This window comes from Caloenas nicobarica, chromosome Z (genome assembly GCF_036013445.1).
Source record: "Caloenas nicobarica isolate bCalNic1 chromosome Z, bCalNic1.hap1, whole genome shotgun sequence".
NCBI lineage: Eukaryota > Metazoa > Chordata > Aves > Columbiformes > Columbidae > Caloenas > Caloenas nicobarica.
The window spans coordinates 87,213,562-87,239,749 of record NC_088284.1 but is presented as its reverse complement, the minus strand read 5'-3'; the positions used below and the strand labels follow the sequence as shown (position 1 = coordinate 87,239,749).

At 39.7% G+C, this 26,188-nt stretch overlaps 1 protein-coding gene across 1 annotated transcript; it reads right to left on the bottom strand.

The window, feature by feature from the left end:
- Nucleotides 1-3,023: 3,023 nt before the first annotated feature.
- On the bottom strand, nucleotides 3,024-25,880 carry SLC25A24 (solute carrier family 25 member 24). The gene is made up of 10 exons (XM_065656090.1): nucleotides 25,647-25,880; nucleotides 15,040-15,166; nucleotides 14,511-14,598; nucleotides 13,931-14,042; nucleotides 11,154-11,312; nucleotides 10,650-10,802; nucleotides 9,412-9,519; nucleotides 7,533-7,700; nucleotides 6,256-6,406; nucleotides 3,024-5,540 (listed from the first exon to the last, which is right to left on the bottom strand). The coding sequence occupies exons 1-10, from the start codon at nucleotides 25,830-25,832 to the stop codon at nucleotides 5,362-5,364; spliced, it is 1,431 nt and encodes a 476-aa protein (XP_065512162.1). The 5' UTR covers nucleotides 25,833-25,880; the 3' UTR covers nucleotides 3,024-5,361.
- Between the last annotated feature and the right edge of the window lie 308 nt (nucleotides 25,881-26,188).

The following is a 26,188-nucleotide window of genomic DNA, read 5'->3' as shown; positions in this document are numbered from 1 at the left end:
CTGATCTTCCAGATCTCCCAAGGGATCTGACAGGGATCACTTTGATCAGGAATTCGGCCTCCAGGACACAGCCTGTTCCGGAGGCAGGGGAAACTCATTATGATCACTAACACGGCAAATATACTGATGAGGTTCTATTTGGTTCCACAGCAGGAAAGGCACAAACATAATCCCTACAACACAATAGATTCAGAATAGTAGATTGGGTTGGGAGTCGAAGATAAGGAGCCTGGAGATGTGTCAAACACACCGTTAGGTCGCAGGGTAAACAGAAGGGCATTTGTTAATTAGTCCAAAGGTGGGAGCGACCGGGGCAGTGCTGGAGCCAGCCGGGCTGGCTTAGCTTGCAAGCGCACATCAGCCACAGCCACAAAACAGACCAGCGGCTGCACCGTGATGCGGCGGGGAAATCTGTAACATTCAGTGAGCAACCAGGATAAATGTTCTACCTGCGCGCAGTTAGGTGGAGTTTTAACACTGCGACACACAAACACGGCTCTCCCAGGGCAGACCTCGACAGCAGCGTAACTGGGAAACACCGAAAAACACAGTAGCATTTTTACTCCTCAAAAAGAATCAGGTAAGTTTCACACCAACTATTTCTTAGTAATATGCCAGTAACAATGGTTAAAGAACCTTTATCCTCCATGCTAGGATATCTTACTGAGAAACTAAAGGATGCTGACACACACAAGTCATTTTATGAAAGCAAAAAAGAAAGAACATTCTAGACACCATGTTCTATTTCAAATGGTTTTCATTAAAAGTAAAAATAGCCATGTCAATTGATACACAGTATAGATTCTTTCAATTCCTTACCCAAAGCAGAGATGACAATTCTTGCTTTTTGTAATTCACACCTGGGTGCATTGCTCCCACAATGTGTTAGGTCACAATGCCACAATCACCACTACAAATATGGCTCAGATGGGCTTACCCTGCACTGTAACGAACTGACTTTTGCTGTAAAGATAACTCCAGAGAAAGAACTCAAAATGTTCAGTCTAGAAAAGCCACTCCCCTTTACAAACTACTATTACAGCATGACAGTAGGTGGCACTGCTCGAACTCCATCAGAAAGCCTGCATTTCCTCCCAACAGCCAAGACAGCTGTGCAGGCTGGCCGGGGAAAGACCGGGTCATGCACAACACAAGCTAATAACAATTTAAAAACACACGGCATTTGCTTTAGAAAGAGTGCTTCCGTATCAGTGCTGTAGCAAGAGCTAAACTACAGGTCAAACACACTAGCAAAAGGCTTAGTTTAAGGTGGCAGGAGTACACACTCCAAAGTTCATCATACTCCCACCTCTCAACTTCAGGGGTTTTGCCCACACCTACTTAAACGGGATGGATACTGGATATTCTGCTTCTCATGAGCCTAGAGGAGACAAAAACATTCTGGATTTTAGTTTGAGTCCTCCTGACACGTCGCTTAAGAAAGAACCTATTGGATACCTCTCCTGGATTTCACTCTTTCAGCTTGCAGAGGAAAGGTCTGCAGGGACAGCAGTTCCACTTCAATTAAAAATACATTCTGGAAGCTGCCCCAGCTACCGCACAAAGGAGATGTGCAAACCTGGTGCACAGAAGAGGCTTTATATGTATATAGAGATATATATGTGAATATGTACGTGTATTCACACTATGGGTTTTTTAGTAAACCTAAACAGTACACACTACAGTCCTTTGTTAACCCTTTAGAAAAACAGACTCAAAGTTTAAGAGCTTAGGTGTACAATACTCACACATTCGGTTACTTGCCAGAACACAAATTTCATCCTGAATTGCACAAATATTGACCCCCCAAAAATTTAACTTTTCTACACATTTTCAGACACCAAGAGGGCTTAGAAGCTAGATATAATTCACATAGCAAGACTGCCAATATTCTGAAATCACTCTTTGTGTTGACTATGCCATTTTTACCAATTATGTTCCCCACAACATACAGTTTAGATCAGTATCTCGTTTTAATGTGAGCCTTAAGAGCCATCCCCAAGACCACTCAGACATCAGAAGGGGAAGCATTTAAAAACCACACTTCCTTACACAGCAAATAGCCGCAGGTTAAGGCAACCTTGATATTGTAGTTTATGTGTAGCCAACATCACATACTGCAACACACTTCTTGCCATACCTTATCTTACCCTCAGGGATTACAAGGGAATGAAAAGCTGCCCACAGGTCCTGCCACACAGCAAGCAGCGCAGCTAGCTCAGAGGTGTGAAATGAGACAGTGAGGAACAGACGGCATCTCAACCTGCGCCTCAGAGGACTCATGGGGATGTCAGGCAGGTCCACAGGCAGGACATTTCACTTAGTTCATTTAGTCAGGAGCCACACGCCAAGCATCTACCTCTTCTGTTATTTAAAAGCAAACTTCTAAAGCCAAGAACATTACTTGCAGGAAATCAGAGACAAGAAAAGTCTCCCTAATTTATTTGTAATTATCTTTAATATTTGAAGGATCGGTGTGAAAAACTTGTAAGGAGCTGTCGAAGCTGGCTACTGACCGTGCTTTTAGTAAGACAACCATGCTACACATGCAGAGTAAATTAAATCAATTACCTCGAAAAGATTTTTATATTGATCCTTTGCCTAAGAAGTAAGATTAACATCAAAGCAAGATAAACATTAAGAACACAAGCAAATATATTTGTACTTATAATTGAGTTATCATGCAGCAAATACAGAAGCAAATCATGGTGTTAAACTGTTCAATGAACAAGGAAGTATATTAAACATTATGTGATTTTCCATTAACCAATGAGACAGAGTTTTAAACAGGATGATAATCGAATAATCTCAAACTAGTTTTTCAAATATCAATGTAGTAGAAAAAGCATAGGCTAGTCTCAAACTTACTTTTAGATAAATTACCTTCATGTTTTACAGTATGATGCATATAAGTGCAATAAAGAAGTGTCATCTTTCTACCAGGCCATGGAAAAAAAAAACAAACCAACATCAGCACACTCCAGCCAGATAAGGAAACAAACATTTATTAGAAACTGGTAGTTTTATAGAGCTAAAAAGGTAAACATATGTTTAAGAGACAAAGAATACACAAATGAACACAGTCATCATAAAGGCACATAATAAAAAAATCACATTGGAAAGACCTCATCTTTTCAGCATTTGAAAACATCATTACTATAATTTTCAATACTCAGAATGGCACTTGCACGCTCTAAAAAAACGGAGCAGATCCAGAAGACAGACACTGCTGAAGTCATCCCCCCATCTCACACACACAATACATTTGCTCATTGGTCACAGCCAAACAAAACGATCGGGAACTGATCTCACAAATCCCACAAAGATACAAGAATGTTGGCAAAACCAATAAACATTCAGATTGGAAAGGCATTGTACATACAGATGATTTGGATAGAATGCCATTTTGTTTTTTTTAAAAAAAAAGTGCAAAGTCCAAGGCTTCCCTAAAGGGAAGGTCAAAAGACACAGCCAAGGCTGCCATTTTCTGAAATCTGATGGAACACCATTTTGTAATACAAATTTTATGGAGTTGTTATACTTGGGTTTACGGAGAATAAACACCAGCCATGGAAGCACTGAACGCAGATTTACATCTGATTGCTGTCTGACAAATATGGCCAAATAGTCTTCTGTATGTGGAACAAGGAAGGTTCAGGCAGTTATTCACGTTAAAATTATTCGTGTTAAAAAAAAAAAAAAAAAAAAAAAAAAAGGAAAACCTTAATGACCTTACAGGAACAAAGTTCTTCCTCCAATAATCCAATTTCAGGAAGTGGTCTAAGAGCTGTTGCTTTTAGAAGGTCAACATAAGTATAAAGATGATCCCGAATTTACAAAGATTAAGACACCACACATTGCAGAAAGCAGAAAAAGAGTAACAAATGAGTTCAGCAATAAGTGTCACTCTAAGTCAGTGTTCAGGCCTGAAGGCAACTGAAATGCTGGACCACCCTACCCGCAGCCCATCCCTCAAAAAAAAACCAAAAAACAAACAAAAAAACGGAAGTCACTTTGGAAGTACTTGTACATGGAAATACCTACTTGCTACACTGAGGAAGTGCTGCTTCGGTGGTTTTGAGGAGGAGCTGTTTCTCAAGCAACAAGTTCTGTGTGCGTGCTTTGCAAACTTCATTAACATCCATCTGATGGACACCTGAGATCAGCAGCCCCACTTGGTCACTTGGATAAACTGCTTCAGTATTTTACTACCTGAATTTCACACATGCAGCCGACACGCACAGAAGACTGTGAGGGAAGAGGATCTCTCTCGCATGACAAACCTGTAAAACCTTTACATATTAATGCAATCCTCTCTTGGCTATCGCGCATAGTGGACTGTAGCTCTCCGAGTAAGGGAAAGAATGAAGAGTCCAAAATGAGAAGCATTTCTCTCTCCAAGGCAGCTGTGATGAGCTCTGCTATTGGTTGTACTAAAACCACTATCAGCTTAATCCTGGACCGTCCACCCCATTTTTAAACAGTACCTTGCACTTGTATGGAATGATCTAGTAACCAAGCTTTTTCTGTTCCTATATATTTTGATCCTACAAAACACATAGCTGCAACCCAAAGCTCATCATGGTTAATGGTGCTACCATTTACAAATGCAATGAAAAGCAGGTCCAGTGAAGCAAGTTAGGAAAATCACTTATTAACAAATACCATGTAAATCCATTTGAGGTATTCTGATACCACGGAACAGCAGTTTCTCAGGCTCTTATTCTTTAAATAATTTTAAGGGGGAAAAAAAAAAAAAAGGTTAGCCTGAAGATAAAAGTGATGGACTAAAGGTGATGGGCTACATTTTAATGTGTTTCTCCATCCTTTTCTGTAACCAAGATCCTATTTTTTATGAACTTAACATTAAGTCTTCAAAAATAACAATAGTAAGTGCTAAGTTCTAGGTGTGCAAAATATTGCCTGTGAATTGCTTGAGTATAGGCAGTGTGACAAAACAAAAAGTCGCTTTCATCTATTCAGTATCAAGGCAGTATCAACTTCTCCTACCTTTGGTTCGATCCAAGCCAAATACACATTTAGAGAAGACAAATACAAAACCAAAAAGACATTGAGTAAAATACGGATGATTTCATGAAAATGCAAACATATTTTTGATTTAAAGATAGTTTCTTGATTTTTTTTTTTTAAACCTCAGTGACATTTTAAAGTGCAATATAGGTATCTGTTTAAAAATGGTGAACTAGAATTTAAGAAAGTTTCTTCCCCCTTCAGGGCAAAAGTAGAAGTTTCAACACCTCTCCACAAAGATCTGTCTCTAACTGTGGAGCAGATCACTTGAGTAACCTTTTTTGTTCTGATGTTTCCAACATTAGAAGCATCTCACCTTCTTCCTTCACTTCACGCTATTCCCAAATTCTGCTTCATTTTTTCATATACAACATAGCTGATGCTGACAGCTGGAAGCACTTTCATAAAATTAGGGGCTATACCCCTATAAAGTCCTCGGATGCCCTCTGTAGCAATTATTCTTTGAAAGAGACCGATCATGTTAAGCTGTGGAGCTCCTTCCACTGAGGCTAGAACAAAAACATAATGTGTTATACAACAGTTCTAGTAATATTAAAATTCTTAAGCATGTACTAAACACTTGTGTGGTGAGCCTACTATCACCTCTTGGGCCATTGACTAAAACTTGAGTCCTAATAGACTAATCCCAGACATTTGAGAGATATCCATGTGTCTAAATCCCATGGAAAAGCATTATCCACCTACGTTCCTTTGAGAATCTAGGCTCCTATCTTTAATCTGTGCACAAACCTTCCAGGCAAAAATCTGAGCTACAAAACTGTCTTTACGAAACATCCTCCAGAGCAAACATTGCTGTCTACCTTCACAGGATGACGCAAGTCCTTTTCATGCTACCTCTAAAATTTAGGAAGCATTCTAACTTTTAGGAAAGTGCTCCCAGATTATGACCGGAGCTTTGTGTCTGGCAGTTTTGTACAGAACATGGCTCTCGAAGCACACAGAGCACTAGTGCCTGCGATGTTGCATTTAAGTACGATGAAGAACAAAGTTGGGGGTAATAGGGAGAAGGGACCAACATCAAGAAGAATTTTCTACACAAGTCCTTGGTTTTCAAAGGTGTGGTTTAGGTTTGGTTTTGTTTTGCTTTGGGTTTTTTTTGGGTTTGTGGGGTTTTTTTGTTCCCATGTCTCTGCTTCAGCTGTCCCAAATGACACGATTTTGATGTGACCACACAGATACATTTTTCAGTACAACAGGACTCACCTTGAGCCTGCATGCGTGTTCTGATAAGAGCAAGAGGGTAACTGGCTAACTGCCCGCAGGTGCTGGACACAGTACCACATCCCAACAGAACAAAAACACCTGGGTTGGCAGAGCTTGACGCGTAGTGTTCTAGCCATGTACTCTTTAAGAGCTGCCAAGATATAAAATTCAATAATAAGAGATCTGCATTCAAAAGAGTGAATACATCTTTATTCATACCAAATCTTAAGGGATCAATCCTGAAGAGCACCAGTCTCCCTATGCCAGTCCTACATGCACAGGTATCTTAGCACACAGGTAAGGACTTGAACCAGACTACAGTACTTAGTGTCTAGGAGAGAAATCCTTAGAAGATCCAGCAGCAGCAGCAGTGTTCGTGTTCTAGACCCGCTAATACTTTGAGGGGAGGAGAAGGGCAACACAACTCAACACCCCGCAGGGTGCAAAAAAAGCTCGCACAGCTGTGCACATCACCCATGCAGAAGCAAGGATATAAGCTGTAGAAAAGAACTTCCATACGGCTTTGAAAACATTTGCTCAAGCAATTCTAATTACTACGACGGTATCACAGAATGATTTGTCTTGACTAGAAAATTAGTCTGTGCACTTGAGTTATTTAACACACTTTGACAGAAAACCTAGCATCTAAGGTAGATAAAACATTTTAATTGTTGCTGATGGATGTAAGAGGTGCTAGTTACTCTTGAAAGGAGAGACAGTGGTACTTCAAATTCCTCACAACTATATGTTAACCACAAAAAATTCTGGTGACATGCATAGATACACAAGGAATTCAGGTTACTATAATCCAATTATAAATCAGATAAAACAGCAAAAAGTTATTAGTATCATAAATGCAGAATAGGTAACATATCGGGTTTTCAAAGCCCAAATTTGCTATAGAATGGATATGTTCCAGGCCAATGGGGCTATTTAACTATGCAAGCATGTTGTATTGCCAAGGTCTATATAATCCTGCCTTACAAGTAGATGTCTTGTTTGGTACTGTGGAAGAGAGGAGCCTCGCACAGCGGATCAACCTGTTGCTTGTAAAGGCCCATCTGCACAGACACTCTTCCAGGAGGGGCAAACAAAGAAAAACGTGCACTTCTAGTAAAACTAGTGGAAATTCACATTTATCTATTTTAAACTGAAGGCAACTCTAATACTACAAGTATATTACAAATCTAACTAATGATACAGGTATCCTAAAGACCACTTAACCTTTTTGTAAATTAACTCATAAAAGCTACATGCGTTCAGTGATCTAAACTCACCTCATAAACACCAAGGTCAATGCCAGCGTAAGGAATTATACCCAGAATATTAGGAATATAGCCTTTGTAAAAGGCCTTTACACCTTCTCTTTTTAAGATCTTCTTAGCACAGTCAAACATCCCAGAATATTGCCCTGTTTTACCCACAGCCAACCTGGTCTTTAAAACCTAGAAAAAAAAAAAAAGTAGCAGTCTTAATTACATAGCTATTTATTAATGTAGTTTATAAACAGATGAAAATACAGCACCTCTCTGCTTATTCAACTGTGTGGAACTGTTTTGCTTTTTGCACTTCAAATCTCCTTTGTGATGACTACTGTTACGGCTTGCTTAGCAGAGGGTTTCTTCAGGTTTTATTATTAATGCAGAGTACTACAATACTACCCTACACTAGCTTACAAATTAGTAAAAAAAATATGATGGAACATAGCCTTTTAAAATTGCATTTTAGCTTTCTTTTCTTGATTAAAACAGGCAGATTTTTGATTGATTTGAAGGCAACAGTGTAGGCAATATTTAATAGAAGCATTAGCTAAAGAACAAGTGAGAACATTAACATACCAGCAGATCACACTTCTGATCCATGAACAGCATATTAAGAAAACAATCTTTCAAAAAAGCACAACTCTATGAAAGGTAGTTAAGGGATATAAAGATTGCATCTCACTGCTGAAACCCAGCACATGATTAATAATGCAAATGAGTCTATACAGCATCTTAAGACAAATAAATGAATAATAGTGTCCAAAAGAAACCACAGAGGGAATTTCCTGAGCAGGAATTTGGCCTACTTGGAAGCCTCATAGGACTGCAGCTTCCTTAGGAGTTTCCTGGCACACTGTTTTTTAGGTTGTTTCTAACTAAAAGAAAAAAGTACTTCTAGGACAGCATTATATGTTTATTAGGAATATCAGAGCATCTTATTGTAGAATAGTTCACCAGTCTCAATTGATCAGGATAATCCAGATAATCTACATAACATTTCAGTTATTCTATAACTTAACCCATCTCTGTACTCAAGCTGTGATTCAGTTGCTCTAATTTAAAAAGATATCTTTATCATTGTCAGCAACGGAAACAGCTAAGTTCTATTCCTACTGACACACTTCCCTATGAAAAAGGTATTTAGGTTACATTTTCTGTTACTTTCAATACTGATGTTGGTATTGGTTTAATCCCAGGCCCAACATACATTCCAGTTGTTTGCACAAGATAAACTTCCTGGGGAACCAGTAATAAAGGAAGCACATCCTAACTTCTATTAAAAAAAAAAAAAGAAAAAAAAAGAAAAAAAAAAGATGTGAAATAGCTACCTTAGAGCAGTTAACAGCATGACACTAGTTAAACTGCAACATATGTAGTACCACATACAAATGTGTCCTACAGATGAACAAGCAGTTAATCCCCCTGCCTCAACTGGTGCTGTTATATTCTCCCTCCACACTGATATTCTAACCAGACCCAGCTCCCAACCACAATGTAACAGAACTTCATGGGTTCTGCTACAGACAAGAACATTCCTTGTTTACATACACAGTGGGAAAAAGATTTATGCTCAATTCAGAAAATAGCTTAAATATGTACTTAATTTTAAAGGGATTCTTGGATTATTTCTTCCTTGAAACGGATTTTATTTAAATATTGCTTTAGACAAAATTATACAGCCGAACATATAGAAAAATCACAACTATCAATTAGAACATAGTATATTCTAAAATGCCTAGTACTTAAACTCTGAAAGTCCAAAGTAAAAATAAATTAGGTTATAGGAATCTAGAGGAATTCCTACAATAATTTCAAGAGCAAAATGGGTTTTACTTTGGAAATAAACCAGACATTTGGCAGAGTCTCCAATGGAAGCAGATTCTCTGTTCCTTACCTCCATGGGATAAATAGAGGTTTGTGCTGTTGCTCCAGCCAAAGAACCAGACACAAATCTTTCCACGGTACCTAACTTTCCATCATCCTTAGTGAGTATCTTCTTATACTGTATAGTTAAAACACACAAAATAAACATTGCATGCTTTTTAGGAGAGGCAAGAGTTATAACGAGAGGCAGGAGTACAGTACAAAATATCTTTTCAAGCTGTACTTACTTTTTCATGTATTTACAGTTGCATTTACTAACCCAAACTTAGCACTATACTCACAACTCTGTGGACAAAGATTCACAAGAATACAATAAATATTGCAGTCTACAAGACTCCTTTACATTAAACGCCTCATCGACCCACAGTACTGTCAGGTATTCTACAAACAGCCAACACAAGGGTATCTGGACTGTGGCCCCCAGATAAAGAGGCAGCAGCTCCCTTGGCAGGTCCTGTTGCAGAACAGGATGAAAGATCAACGAACACGTGCCCAGGGATGCTCAGAGACCTGCACATACTGTTTCATTCAAGACAGAGACACCATCATGCAAGGATGCACCATCAGATCCCGAAAGGCAGAGGAAGAGTAAGGAATAATGTGCTCTGAGTTACTCTATGGCATCAAAATGTGCTGTTTGGTCTCGAGACATACCAAAGTTTACTTGACTTTTTGTTGCTCTTATTTCATAGTTGTACAGAGACGTGCAGTACGTTCATTTAGCCTTACTTGAGGCACCAGCAAGCCCCACAGAGGAAAAATAAAGATTGTTTAACTACACCAGAAATGGAGTTCATTTCCTAAAGGAGGATTAGGCCTTAACATGATGCTTAAAGCTGATTCAGAGGTAAATATAACTCTGAAATCCAGGCTGAGGGCATCTTACATAGCACCATTCACTTAAAAAAACCCTGTATAAGTTCAGCTAGCGTAAAGTGCTAAGGTTTTGGTTGTTGTCACTTCAAAGCAACAAAGTAGATACTAATGCAGTACTCCATAAAAAGCTGTGCAGACTGGAGGACAGTTTAACATGTCTGACAGGTTTAGCTTGTTTACGCTGCTTATAATATAACAGGAGAGTCTGCCTAATACCAGGTTTCTATTAACAGAATAAACAGACTATTTTAAACCTGAAAGTCACTTTAAATTATTGTGACAGAACTCCTATACAACAGTACAAATAATGAACGATAAAAGTGATACAGTACTTTATTTACCATTATTTTCATTCCTGATTTATCATCCTACCTGTTCATAAGCCCAGAACTTAATAGCTGTTTCAGGAGCTATTTTCACAACATTTACACCATTACCCCTCCAGAGGGATCGGACACCACCTTCTTTCAACATTTGCTTAAAGCCACTGGCTATATTCATTTTGTTGGATTTTGAACCATGAACCTAAAAAAAAACCAACAAAAACAAAGCCACGGTAAACAACACTGCTCTAATTAGATTGTAAAACTCATCACCTAAGTAGTAAATTGCTTAAATATATCAACTAGCAAAACCACATCCACTACTGAAAGAAACCTTACTTCAGTGGCACAAGTACTATAATATTTTGTTTACATTTTTGCCAGTATGACTATGGAAAGGACAATTATTATGAATACAAATTATGGAAATTGTCAAAACGTAACTAGACTCCTGAATTTAGATACTGTATTTGGCCAGCAGTTTTCCATAACAGTTCTCTAAAAGCTGAAGTGATACGCTGGAAAATAAAAAGTTCTTGAACATTGCACCTACCTGCATCATCACTTTAAGGCGATCTAAGGGTGCTGTACCTGTTCGAGAGACAGCACCAGCCACTCCTCCTGCCAACAGCTGTTTCCACCACTGTCCAGTCTTTTTCTCTTCCTCTGTGAACTCATCTGGAACAGTCAAACTATCTCCTATATCCAAAACCTATTAGAATTCAAAGCAAAGACATGCAAGTAACGCTCTCGTTTCATCATCTCAATTTTATCAACAGTTCTAATTCCAAATTAACCGACCTCCTGAGAATATGTAAATAAAATGCCAGTTAAAAAGTAATAAAATCTCTAATTTACATTCTATAATTAAGTTGCTACGGATTGCTATTGCTATTCAATGAACAGCAACTTCTAATGGCTTCTACGCAGATATTGAGTAATAACACCGCAGACCCACCATGTCAAAGACTGCACCATCATCATTAAAAATCATGACAAATTTCTGCCTTGAGTACGGCCCAAACAAAGACATTCTGTCATGATCAGCAGACTTTTACAGCCAGCACTAAAGCTCAAATGCTTATATGTTGCAGTTATATGTCTGGCTTTCACCGGACAGCCTTCTGGGATTAGTTTGGTAATCTCCTAAGGATGCTAACAAGAGATTTGTCTCTCACGGTAATTTATTCACACATACGTGGGATTTCCCCTTCCCCCACCCTCCATACATTTTAAGTAGCATTTTTATATCAGAATATTCTATTTCCAGTAACTGCTGTATATTATCTTGCAAAATGACAAGTTTGACCAATGCTTCGTAAATTCTGTTATCATCAATTGCCCTGAAAGACACATTAATGACTTTTTTCAGACATAAAAGTCTGAAATTTCATTAAGAGGTGCACGTTTGTATTACCATTCAATTTGATCAAAGAAGAACATTACTGTAGGCTTTAGCAATGAAGCTACTCAAGGCATAAGACTACAAAATGTAACATATCACTTAAATAGTCTCTGCTCTTCCTGTAATTTATGACCACGACATATGAGAAAAAAACCAACACTGTAGATAATGCAAAGCCAGTATTATGCATAAATTAAACCTATAAAGAAGCAAGAATGTTTTAATAACTAATAGGTACGGACCAGAAAGCATGTTAACTTTTTTTTAACTACTGTTGATTTTGATTGTAGACACTACATCCCTAGTTTATGCTGTGTTCCTTATCTGCTAAGTAGACAGAATCCTGTCTTGGTCATTTGGAAGAAGAACTGTGGAATGCATATTATAGATAGAGCCACTGAACAAACAGGATAAGCAACCACTATTCTGGATATTGAACATAGAACAGATTAATTGAAAAATCCCTTCATCTTTCTGAAATTCATAGTTTCCAAGTAAGGTGTCATCAGTTGCACAACTACATGGAGTAATTAAAAAAAAAAAAAAAAAAAAAAAAATCAATCAGAACTCTCGAAAAATAAAGTCAATGTTCTTAGAGATATTATGCATATCTGCCGGGGTTTAAACCTTGGTCTACCAAGCCTTAAATGCAACTAAGAAAAAAAAGTTAAATATGAGGGACCACAGCTACCAACTCATAATAATCCTATGTCAATGCAGCTGCTTAGAAGAGTCTGGCAGTAATTAAAATTTTATCATAAACACAGAACTGGAAGAGATGTCAATGCCAGCCAGGCATCTGAGGTCCCACATCTGCTCTTATCTGAAACTCCAGCTGTGTTGCTGTGTAGCTGGATTTTGCCTGCTACGATAACTGGGTCATCAGCTGACTGCAACACTGGAAGATCCTAAGAGACTTCTAAAATTGTTTCTTGGGGATAAAAAATGACATTCCATAATTCAAAAAAAAAAAAAATAGATGTTTAATAAAAGTAATACGAAGCATTTTATTAAAGCAAACGGATTTTTTCTCCACTAAGTAAGCTGGGAGCAGGACTATCTGATCTCAAGCAGTGCTCCAAGTGTTTTCTTCAGCAAGCAGGGAGCTAACTCCCATTTGGCAAGCATTTCTGAATTGAGGTTGTACAGTGTGAAACACTCAAAGCTTTCAGATCTCATAAACTGTTTTTTATTATGGTAATACTGACTAATCCCTGAAGATATAAATGGTCTCACTACATTCGAAGACATCTGTCTTTACCTAACTTTATACTACTTTATCTAACTTTTTACTACAATAATCTACAGGAAGGATATTTAGCAAACAGGATTACTATTGGTTTACCTACCTTATTATTTGTTCTTAAAAGTCAGTCACTGAGGTGGAAAGAGCTCCGTTCAATAGTAACTTAAAAAAAAAAATCTGCACAGTGGATAGCCTATTGGTGTATATCGTTTCACTCTTAAATGAAATTCTATAGCACAAAAGAGTGTGAAAACATGTGCACAGAAAATCACTAATGAGACTAGTGATTTTATGATAATGATAATATTACTATATAAATGTAAATATTGAACTAATTTCAACCTATGAAACAGTCAAAATGTTTCCATAATTTGGTTCAACACATCAAAAGCACTGAGCATAGGAATGTACTGTCAAGTGAAAAGAAGAAGATTTAGTATTGTGGTTATTATCTTTCTGTGGAGTATCTGCAAAAGAAGATAAGGATTTCTTCCTAAGAATTACTGATAATTATTGGCAAAGTTTAGATGAAGTTCTTTGTTCAGAAGAAACTCACATCGTACTTAAATATAGGTATGCTCGAAATATAACTGTGAAGCTGTTACACTCAATATTGCAAATTAAACCAGCAGAGATGAACTTAAGAGCTGCACTAAGCCAAAAGAAAAGCTGAACTTACAGTGGAATGTTTCCAATATCGAATTATTTCTTCAATGTCTGCAGCTGGGTTAAACATAAAATGATCTCTCCACTCATTCCAGTCTACCGTCATTGTTCCATCAGCATCAATACTGAAAAGAAATATAACAAAACTAGCTAAGGAAATAGTAGCAGGGATGGTTTTTGTTCTGTTTTGTTGCTTTGTTTTAAATATTGGCCATCGCATCAGTGGCAACTAACTGTAAATTCCACACGGAGACTTCAAGGCTGAAAGTGCCATGGCCTTCAATACTATGATTTTCTTATCCAAGTGAATCTGGCATATTCCATTTAAAAACATAATCTAATGCTTCATTCTATTAACAATATTCACAGGGAAATGAGAATATTCTCCTCCAGAATCAGACGTTCAGATAGTGACTAGGCTTACTATCATGCAAGAACAGATAGAACATGTGAGAACTCCTATAAAGACATCATTGAAGGTACCAACACCTTCGAAGTTGTATCGGCGTTTATACTGTTCTCTGAATTATAAAAATGTAATAATTAACAATAGAAAGAAGCTTAAAATACTTTAAGAAATAATAATTCCCGACCTTTGCAGGATCTTTTCTGCCTGTTTTTCAGAAATGTTTATACCCAATATCTTAAGGGACTGGACAACTTCTGACGCTTCAATTTTTCCTTGAAACATTAAAAGAAAGATGATACATAATTAAAACACTTAGCAAAGATAATTTAAACACAGCTGATGTATTTTGTTACAAGAACTGAGTGAAGATAAGTACATTAAAACCACGCAACCAAATGAGATGCAAACATTCAAATCAGTTAAAAACTATTTTCTCTGTAATAGATACTTAGAAACTTCCTTATAGTTTCTCTGTCTGGGGAACAAAGAGCCCCAGATCAATAGACCTGGAAAATAATAAAAAGAAAAAAGACTGTAATAATTTATTGTTTCAACCAATAATAAACTATAATTTTGATCCTATTAAGGAAAAGAAATAGGGGTTCCATATTCACAACTTTTTGTCTCCAGTTTGACAAAGAATATAAATGAAGACAACTTTTAATGCATAGTTTCTTCAGACATTTGAAGTAATAAAATAAATCAAGGCATACCATCATTGTTTTTGTCCAGGCTCTTAAACGCCAGTTTCATCTTTTTCTCATGATCTTTAAGATACTGCATAAATTCTTCAAAATCCAGCTGTCCATCCTGGTTCGTATCTCCAGCTTTAAAAATTTTCTGTTGAGAGAAAATTCAACATTTGACTTTTCCAAATTACCGATCACAAAGCAAAGTGACAGCAGCATGGCAGCCCTGGCTTTAAGAAAATAATCATATTGGTCACTTTGGGAGTCAAATCAGAAAAACACCTGAGCATGCACTTCAGAGCTACGTTTTGTGTTCAGAATTTAACACACTCAGTATTTTCACAGGAGAAAACGTTCAACAGTAAAGATAAATTTAAGAAAGTATTATTTCTTATTTATATAACTTTACTATTCAAAGATGTTAAGGTTTCTTACTAGCACTGGCATGTTATACCTACAGGTATCAAATAATTTGTAGAGGAGGAGGTGAAGGACAGGACAAAATCGTGAAAGAGAACAACTTGAAGCCTGTGGCTTTCCTGGTTATACATTAAATTCGGCAATATGTCAGTAAAATTAAGCAAATGTAGTCTTAACTATGCTCTTTAATCCAGTGGTCTATTAATTATGAATTATAAAGATAAAAATATAAATAGCAATTAACTATTTAACTGCCGACAACAAAAAATACAAAGGTCTCGCCTGACTGGCATTTCTGCCCCCCAGGGTTTGAGAAGACAGGGCTTTGTGCTTCAAACTGAAAACAAGCAAACAACAACAGCCTTGTAACAAACAGAAGCGCAATTACCTTCCATGTCTGCATGCGTTTCCTACTAACTGTCCTGCAGGTAAGAAACACCCACATGCAAAACTAAATGTGAGTTGAACGCCTGGTGTACCATTGCCAGCACTGCAGGAAACCAGTCTGCAACACAGCCCAGGCGAACGCCTCTCCAGCAGCAAAGGGCCAGAATGCTTTACCATCTTTGTGTGTGAAAACATACTTATTAAAAAAGGGAAATGACAGCAGCCCCCCCCTGCAAGCATCACAATGTAACTGCTGAGCCTCGTCTTCAAAGGCAAAGCCCTGATAAGTTTTAGAGCACTTTGGGGTACACGTAAACACGCGCCAAAAATTCTTCCAAATATCTTCTGTTTTGCAGACTGCCTTGCACAATGGTTGTTTCTGAATACAGTAACTCTCAACAAGATTTGCATGGCTGTTCTAATCTGCAAAATCTGGTTTTAATCATTTTATTTACTCCACTATAATTAGAAGTCCTGAAAAGACCAAAGTCCAACAACTTCTAGCCTTCAGAAACTAAACATACAGGAAGCTGAAAACTCTGGTCTGTTTGCTGCAGGCATCTGAAAATAATCAAAGACGTCTGAATACGTTTATGATGCCTCCTTTATCTTTCCTATCCCTCTACTAAAATAAATGTACTTTAATGTTTAAACCCAAAAAACCAAAATTCACAAGATTACCATAGATTCCTCAATGGAAGGGAGGAAGATGATGTGGTATTCCACAGTGAAATAAGCAGCAAATTATTTACCTCCCATAATACAGGAAGTTATGCACAATAAAATCAACTCAACTTACTGCATACTCAGGTAAAGGTGTTTGGTGTCAGCTTAGAAAAACAGTGTTCTTATGATAGTCAAAAATCCGGCTTGACTGTCATTTCTATTAATAACCTGTCAACAAAAATATACTCATCAATTCAGTTTCACGGCCTTGCCAACATGGTTAGGGCTGTTCAGAATTTCCCATTACGGAAAGAATAGTTTAAGCTTATTGAAGCTTATGGATGCATTCCTGATCACAACCTTCTAGCGAGAAATTAATAAAGGCTAATAGATTAAGCATTCAAAAAACAAACAAGAAACAAAAAAATAAAGAAAACCCAGACAAAAACCCACCATTAAAAATTACTCTAGGCAGAAAAGAGTCCCCCCTCGAAGACACTGCAATCTCAACCCATTTTGCACTCCATGCATGACAGCTCATACTGCAGGATCCGAGTGCCCTGCTAGAGCCCCACGACCTACTGAGCAGAGGTAATTTATGTGGCAGTCACACACACACTGTGAGTGAGTTCTGATCAATGAAAATTTTTTTCTATTCCCAACTGCTATCGGAACTGCACCGACAAAAAAGTAGAACAAGGGAAGTGTTGTTTTGGCTCACAGATGTGACAAAACTTCAAATAAATTCCACTTACAATACCCCCACTGCTGAGGACGGCGTGAGCCACAGAACGGAAATTCCTAGGAGGTTTAGAGAGCTGGCAATTAGCGTGCGTGAAGGGGGGCACCTTTCATTTCATCTGCCAAATGAGCGGATTTTATATTGCTTCAACTAGAAAAGGATAAGCACAAACATACTCTCCATTCCCTACTTCTGTTTCTACAGTTATTTTCCAGACTTGAAGCCAGTCTCAGTCACCCTCAGTGCAGCAGAACAGAAGCAAGAGGGAACAAAAACGTGTGCTTTTCCTCAGGAGGCACATGCATTTTTCTCACATTACAAACCTAAAGGCCCATACAAACCAAAGCCTCTTGCTGTCTGTGAAATGTACTAGTTATGTAGGTGTTAAAGTTTCAGATTAAAACCAGTAATTAGCAAGTTTGTGGAACAAACAGGAATGCTGAAAGGAGCTTCCCTTCCTCTTGGAGGGTAGAAACTCCCTCGTTGGGGGGTTATATACTTCACGAGCAAAGCCAGCAGCAAGACACATACTCGATTCTGTGGCACATTAACCCACAGGTACAAACCGCCATCCACAGCATCAAATAATTCAGGCTGGAAGGGACCTCTGGAGACCATCAAAAGTACAACCCCTGCTCAAAGCACATCTGATTAGATCAGGTTGCACAGGCCCACATCCAACTGAGTCTTGAACACTTCCAATGGTAGAGATTCCACAGCCTCCCCAGGCAACCTGTTCCAACATTCGATCACCCTCACTTCAGTTCAACAAGGAACCCAACTCTGCTGTTCTGCCTTTACTGTACTCCCAGATTTTGCATAGTTACAACCACTTGCCACTGTGCCACTCCCTGGTTCACCAGCTTCTCTGATGGAGGAGAACTGGATGCACTTTAAAACAGTGCTTACAATAGAGCAGGAACAAAACCAGGTGCCAGTCCTCGCTTGGAAGTCCTGGGAAACAATATCCAGTGTGCCTGCCACATAAAACCTGCCTTTTCTTGCTACAGACTTACTGTGGGATCACCTCACGTTACAGCCCAAAGAGGAAAACGTTTATTTTTCAAGGTGTGCCATTTCTCCTTTCATTGTCTAAAAACTTTAACCCCAAGCAATAAAGATAATTCACTGGATAAAATGAAATGGTGACCACGTAAATAACTGCAAACTACTCATAGATATGGGAAGATAGTTTAGGTGATCTTTCCTTTTAATGCTACAGGCCTTCACACGTACTGTCCACAATACTCCTGTTCTGACTTATTTGGTCATGACACTGCTGTTGCCTTCTTTTCTCTCTTTTTTTTTTTTTGAATTCTGCTACTTCTGTTCTTTTTTTCTGCTGTATATTTTGTTAATACAGCTCCTTTCAAAGTTCTGCCCAGCGAAGCAACGCCAATCCAAAAGGCCACAAGTAGACTGAAACACTGAAGAATTTTATTTTTAAATTGCTGCATTATATAAATCATGTTGCAGTATTGAATTCCTGCTCCTCCAGAAGTCCTCTGTATTTGGTGTGGAAACATAAGCCAGCAAGTCTGTTAAAAAAAAAAAAATCTCAGAAAACTTACAGACAGGCTTTATATAAATCCTGACACTCTCTAAGTGACCTGATGAGTTATTGGATTACTCTGTGCCAAAATTATGAACTTTAACACATTCAGAGCTACAATGTAAAGACAGAGAATGCAAGACACAACAAATTTTAGTGCTTCTATGCAGACTTTTATTTTGAATTCACAGTTTAATTTTTATCTTTCTTTGTATCATTTGTGTATTGTGCATAAGCCTTCATGTTCTGGTTACAAAACCGAATTGTGCGTGAAAGGCGCGGCTGCTCAGTACGCACGATTACCGATCATCTATTCCAGGGGTGTCAAAAACTCATTTTCCCCGGGGGGCACATCAGCCTCGCCGTTACCTTCCAAGGGCCGAATGTAATTTTAGTACTGTATAAATGTAGGAGTTACATGTGCCCCCCGGGGAAAATGAGTTTGACACCCCTGATCTATTCTTAGCTTGTTATTTCAGCTAATTAAAAGAATGTAAAGAATATTTTTTGAAGGAAGTGATCCAGCAAGAAGTTACTGGGTGTTTCTGGCTTCCTATCATGCTATCTACAAGACACAAGTTAAAAAAAAAAAAAAAAACAACCCACAACTTAAAGACACATAATTGGTGCAATTAACAATTCATTGTTCTGTAATCTATGACTAGAGTTCCAAAGGGCACAGTTACAAATACTGCATAGAAAAAACACCAGCACCACAGTAAGAACTGCATCATGTCTTCAAACATTGACAAATTTCACATTTTCTTTTAAAACTAGAGGTACTATATATATATATATATATATATATATATATAAAACAAATCATAATAACCCCTTCTTCTATTCTTTCCCCCTTCACCTCCAAAATAATTAGTGCCAGTCACTCACATAGCTCTGCATTCCACAATTTTAAGTTATTAGACTGTAATCTTATTGGAAGCCAAATTCAGTCACAGCTCAAGCATACACAACTCCACTCTGTTTACTGGATATGTATCCTACAATACTAAAAACTGATGAGGTCCTTTTCTTATCTATATTTGCCAAGGCTACGCAAATTTATGACACACAATGATAATCTTTACTACTGATTTTTGGGTTATTAAAGTCACTCTTGTCAAAGTGCATCAGTTGGGAGATAAATCCAGCTTAAAGGAAAAGAGCCTGAGGACGTGTCCACACAGCATATCCCAGCCAGTGAGTCCACATAACACACTAAGGAACCAGACTGCCACTTAACCTCCACAAATCCAACACAACACTGCATCTGGAACAAAACAGTAATTTGCACTGCCTCCAAAGACCTCCTAACTTGTTCAAATGCTGCATTCGTGTTTATGCACTTCCCTCCCAGGGGATACTACCAACATGCAAACAGTACCCAGGCAGGCTCCTTAAACCTGCTGCACAGAGACATGAACTTGCACCCTGGCAGCAGCAGAGATGTTGCTGAAGCTGCCCAAAGCACCTCTCTTCCTGGCAACAAGAAAGCGCTAGCAGTGGCCTTCTCACTGCTCTATTTCAGGTAACAGAATCTCTATAAAATGAGCCTAAAAAGGAAGAGATTCAAGCTGTGAATTTTCAATCTGCCCTGCAGAAGCTGCTCTCTCAGGACCTGGATAAACTCTCTCAACTCATAGCTATGAATTAGATTCCAAGAATCTGCAATGGCATAAATGGGAGATGCAAACTGTCCCTTTGTACCTTCATTCATCATTCCTTGCAAGTTACAATGGTATTTTTGACTTTTAACATACTTGGTAGGCTGACTTTTTCCATTAAATAAGACTATTCTGCTACAGAGGCATCTCCACCTTACAGTTATCTTAAAAGATTTACCAGTTTACCTTGTTTGTGTACCTGGGACACACTGCATCTCAAGACAGGGATTTAGCAAAGCATTTCAACATGCAGTTAAGAGATCTTCCAGAGGTGGGAGTGCCCATATTTGGTGCCTGGCATTCTTGTACTTTGCAGAAACAAGAGGAAGAATTAATCATTTGCTTTACCCTGCTGCTGTTCAGGAAAAAACCTATCAAGTTAGTATTAAAAAAATTCATTTAATCTCCTTGGATGTTTAAAGTGTTATGAAAACAAACATGCTCATCTTCCTTTTTCATATGGAGGCTTGGAGACTACAGCACGTATCAGTTCAAAGCTGCTGAAGTTGTACACGTTGAAATGAAATGATGATGCATATGTTTGCTTACAAATGAACTTGGATATATTACTGTTTGTGGTATTTCACTATTAAGTTACCATAATCAGCCATAATCGTAACACCTATTATGACCTGAAAAGTTTAAAGGAACTTAGTAGTTCCAGATTTCCACAATCATGCAATGTGACATCTGTTTTGGTAAAAAGTTGAAGATACCCGTCTACTCTCCTATACCAGTTTTTGGTATACTGTTAAGGTGAGAGAAAACTTAATTTCACATAAAGAATGACATACGGACATGAAAGTCCTGGAACTTACGAGACCGTGAATCTGCATATCATATATAATTTCTAAGAGCAGATAAGTGATTGAAAATGACCGTGCCTCTCCTAAGAAGTTGCTGACAATGCTTTTTGTATGTTTCTAGCCAAACTACAACATAATGAAGAGGTTTCAATTAACTTGCTCTACTAACCTTCTAATTTTGCCATGTAAGGGAAGTTACCACAATTAAGAAAAGCACAAAAATCTTAATAAAACAGTGGAGAAATATTCAAGGGCATGTTTAGCTCAGTCACCAAACAAGTATGTGCTTTCTGGACTAAGAACAGCGATGACAAGTTTCAAGCCCTGAAAACACTACCTAGGGGTAGTTTTGAGAGGCCAGAGAAAAGCACAGAAGGAACCAACCCACACCTGGCCCCTTCTCACCCGCCCTCTGGCACCCAGACACGTCACTGTCACACAGCGCAGGGCCGGCCTCACCTGGCAGAATTCTGAATTTTCTTTGGTTTAAATGCAGCAACACACTTCAAGTGTTCTGAGTATTTTTAGAGTTTGTTGGAATAAAATTTTCGTAAACACAGTGGATTACTCTAAACAGACCATATTCTGATTGCTGAGAATTTAGTCCCATTGGGCCCTGTTTCCACCACACAGGATTGTCTCATCACAGTGTTTCTTCATCTAAAGGAGCCTTAATGTAGCCAAAGACCTCTGTTGAAACCTGACAGTCAGTCCAAATAAGATCATTATATTGTTTCCAGAATGTAGTTACTAATTTCAATAACATCTTTCTGCTCCTAGCTCTAGGACTCCATGTATAAATAGCACCTGAATTTGAACGCCTGGCTGTTCCTGCTGCAAACTGAAGCTTGAAATACGGGGTTTGCCTCCTACAGGTTTACTGTAAGGACTGATTGCAACAGAAGGCTGAACAAAAATAGTACTTCATATAACCACTCGCACCATTTACGGTTCTCCCGCCTAAGAGACTCACAGCATTCTGAAGACACAGGATGAGATCATTTGAGATCTGATCCCAGCATTTATTTTGTGTCTCTACTGGACAACTCTGCTAATCAAAGTGACTGTACAATAGTTGTTTATGTCGCTTGTAGAGCACCATTTGATACCATCACCACACTGAATTCCTCCTTCTTACATGTTGATATATTATGTCAGGAATCTTTTGTAAAGCTTTGCAAAGTTAGCCATTCCTGGCAGGTAATATTCTACAATATAACACAGGAGTCATGCTGGCAGTCTCTAAGCAGCACACGTTTTGGATTTTCCAGTGGTTTACTTTTGTCTGTCAGATACTGACAGGAGGCAGGTCAAGTAGAACACAAAGTCAGGAGCTTCTGTCACGTTGTGCTATGATGTCTGGCTGTGGGGAAAAATGATTCTTCCTTAGAGGGACATGCAACCTACCTCCAAAGCTTACCACATGGTTTCACATCAATTCTCATATCTACAACGTTACTTCACCCAAAAGAGTGTCTCATCATATATTAAACATTCATAAAACTGCCAAGACATCTGATGAAAGATGAAACAAAAAGAGTACACCAGTAGTCCATTACTCAAACGGATTGCAGCCTTGTATCTTTTAAAGACATGGATATTCCTTCTAGAAAGGAATTACATTTCAAGAGAAAAGAGGAAAGTAATAGTAGCAGCACAAACACTAATTAATACCGTGAAGATGACAACTTAAATGAACCAACTGACTTTAAAGTGAAACATGGTAACTCTAACACGGTCCCTCACCAGGAGTAAACCAGAAAGCAGCTGTGTCCTCCAGAAGTACAGTGACCAACACTCCCAGGTACATGGATTTCATTCCACGTAACAGAAGCCAGCCCTGCAAGAGTATTTTTTGAAACCTAACCCAGACCTGCACCTAGAACATAACAACAGTGCAAGGCCTGAGACCCCAACCCAGCCACAAGGCACCGAAGACCGCTCTGCTTCAGGATACCCCAATATCTGCCCACCCCTCAGTGCCACCACGCTGGCATGGCTGAGCAGTCCAGTAGCTCACACTTGGCCACGTGGTGTAACATTTCCTAATCTCATTTCTTGACTCATTAGCTATTGGTAATTATAAGACTACTTCTGCCTCTCCAAGCACAAATATGATGACTTAATATCTGACTTCATTAATAAAATACCTTTTTGCCAAGTACTAAAAAGACATCTTACTGAATGCAACATCACTTTAGGGCTTGAAGAGAAGCAGAGTGGGAGAAGGCAGCTTTGAGCTGCAAGAAAGTACAGGAAGCAGATGACCTATATAAAGACAGGAAAGAAGCTGGACCAGTTATTAAATTACAGATAATCAGTCTAGTTTCTAGTTCAAACCATTCCCATCATTAAATTTAAAACAGTGAGCATATCGAAGTTTGAGTGCACTCCAACAATTCGCCCACCCCTCTCAAATATGCAACATGACTCATGGCTTTATTTTGTTTACTTTTGTTTCTAAAGCAACTAAGGCAGCCTGTTCCGGCTCTCCATTACACCCAGGTAAGTCAGGCTTATCTCTGTTGATTTCGTGGGTTTCACTTCCAGTTTATCCTGTAGCAACCGAGAAGCATTTGACAGACACTCAGATCTGCACTACTAATGCAAGGCATCACAGTGATCTTGAGAAAGAACTTGGAACTTCAATTCTAAGTTGCCCAAAACTTAAGAAACACACCACTCATGTCTCAGTGAATTATGTGGGAAGACCACTCTCATTAAACGCCAGAAAATTAACTGGTCACCTGTTCCTGTTGTTCAATATAAGTAAAAACCCCAAATTGTTTTCAACAAAGTGTATATAATGTGTGACTGAAGTTCGCAGCTAGCATGCTCTCAATACTGACAACTCACGGATAAGCAAACAGGCCAAACCATCTCTCCTTTATATACCACAAGCTGACAACACAAAACATAATTATTTTAAAGATTATTTTGAACAGAAGCAATATTGAAGTGAAAGCACGCTGTCATATATACTCTCACACAAGCATCATTCAACTCAAGAGGCCCACTGGATACTTTTCTCTTAAGTATATGAGACAGAGGATTAAATATACCAAAAAGAAGTAAAATAGAGACAAAATAATGAGACCATGGGAAAGAATTGGCAGAGTGCCCCACAATTAGTATAAGGTCACTGAAATGGAATTATTGACCCAAAAATATCTCTTAACACTGCAGTAAAAACTTAAGTTCACTTGCTTGAGCCTCTTTCAGAGAGTATGAAACAGCTAGTACAGGTTTGGAATGCCATCTAACTATTCTTTATACAGAAACACAGGGCTGTTACAGTAACAGCTCCAGCACAGATCTCAGCTGTACCTGGTCAGTCTAACTGAGCCTGTGCATGCCTTTTTAGCACAAACTTGCCTTATCACACAAATGAACACAGAGTTGTGTATTAAATTTTGTATTCTGATCCCCGGGCATTACTGAAAACAACTAGAAAAGAGAAGTTTCTCTTCCAGCTCCAGGTCAGATTTGCTAATGTAACTCTGCATTCCACTGGAATGCTTGATGACTCAAGTTTTACTGACTCGTGAGGTCACAAAAGTGATAACAGGGGACAAACAAATTTAACAGTCCAACCTGATCACTGCAGAATCCACAGCCCAAAGGGAGTGTGCTGTCTGTTTTGTGGTTTGATGGCTGCTGTTACAAGTGTGCGTTTTTAAATAGAACGGCCTTGGTATCAAACACTGCCCACACCAAGAAGAATCGTTCGGATGTCCATGTATTCATGGAGCCCTAGCTTCAAAGACTAGAGCTAATATTGCAACCTGCTGTTACAGGGATTTACTTACTGGCTGCCCAAAGCAAGCCTTACTTTATCCTGACCTATATTATGTAACACACATAGTAACAAACAAAAGCTGTAAGTTACCGTCCTTCATCATGCTGGAGGAGGAATATGCTACCAAATATCATGCAAAGAAGAATCAAAGGAAGTCAAGAATCGAAACACGATGAATAAACCCGCCATGCCCAGCTGGCAACAGAAGCGCCGACAGCCGTGCTGCTAACAGCGCTGGCACTCGGGACCTTCACTTACAAGGCTGAGCCCTGCACGACGCAGCCCCCGGAGTCCCCGCTCGGGAAGAAGGCAGGCCCGAGGCCGACTGCACGCAGGGCGGCCCAGAGCCCCCGGGTGCGGCTCCCGGCTCTGGAGCAGCCCCCGACGCGCCGCCTCGGCTCCGGGGCCACCGCGGCACACCCAGGCGGGCAGCGCCCCATCCCTCCCGGGGCGGGCAGCGCGGCGGGGCGGCCGGGCCGCGCCTCGCCCTCCCCACGGCTGCGGGGTGCCGGGTGGAGGCCGCTCCTCCGGGAGGCAGCGCCGGGGCGCAGCGGCCGCAGAGCGGGGAAGGGCCGCCGCGCCCCCCGCCCGCTCTTACCTCCTCCGCCTCTTTTCCCAGGGGGATGCCCATGGCCCGGAGGCCCGTCTGGAGCTCGGCGATATCCACCCTCCCATCTTCGTTGAGGTCCAGCTTCCTGAAGAGGTTGGCGTAGCGCGAGTCGCCATCCCGGCTCCCGTCACAGGCGGCCGCTGGCAACAGGAGGCTTCGCAGGAGCTGGAACATGCCGGGGCCGTGCGGCTCGGGCAGCTCCCGCGGGCTGGGCGCGGACGGAACCACCGCCTGCGCCGCTGCCAACGCCCGCAGCTGCCGGAGGAGGAGCCGGCCCGCGCCCGCCTTGGCGGCGAGACGGAGGAGGGAGGGCCGAGCGGGGGAGGAGGGAGCAGGGAGCGATGCTCCAGGCGCTCCCCGCCCTCCCGGCTCCCCCTGGCCGCTGAGACGGGAGGCGAGGCGGAGCTCCCCCAGCGCCTCGCCTCAGCTCTCCCTCCCGCACTCAGCACGGTTGTATCGGGCTACACGTTTCCAGTACAAGTAGAGAAATACCAACAACGCGGCAAACGACCTAATTTGGATACTTTGGG

What these genes read in the sequence shown, in the direction of transcription:
- SLC25A24 (XM_065656090.1), bottom strand. Translation starts at nt 25,832, where the DNA reads ATGTTCCAGCTCCTGCGAAGCCTCCTGTTGCCAGCGGCCGCCTGTGAC. An exon ending in CCTCTATTTATCCCATGGAG is followed by an intron (nt 7,701 to 9,411) that starts GTAAGGAACAGA and finishes TTTTTTTTCTAG; the next exon opens with GTTTTAAAGACCAGGTTGGC. An exon ending in AACACGCATGCAGGCTCAAG is followed by an intron (nt 5,541 to 6,255) that starts GTGAGTCCTGTT and finishes TTTTTGTTCTAG; the next exon opens with CCTCAGTGGAAGGAGCTCCA.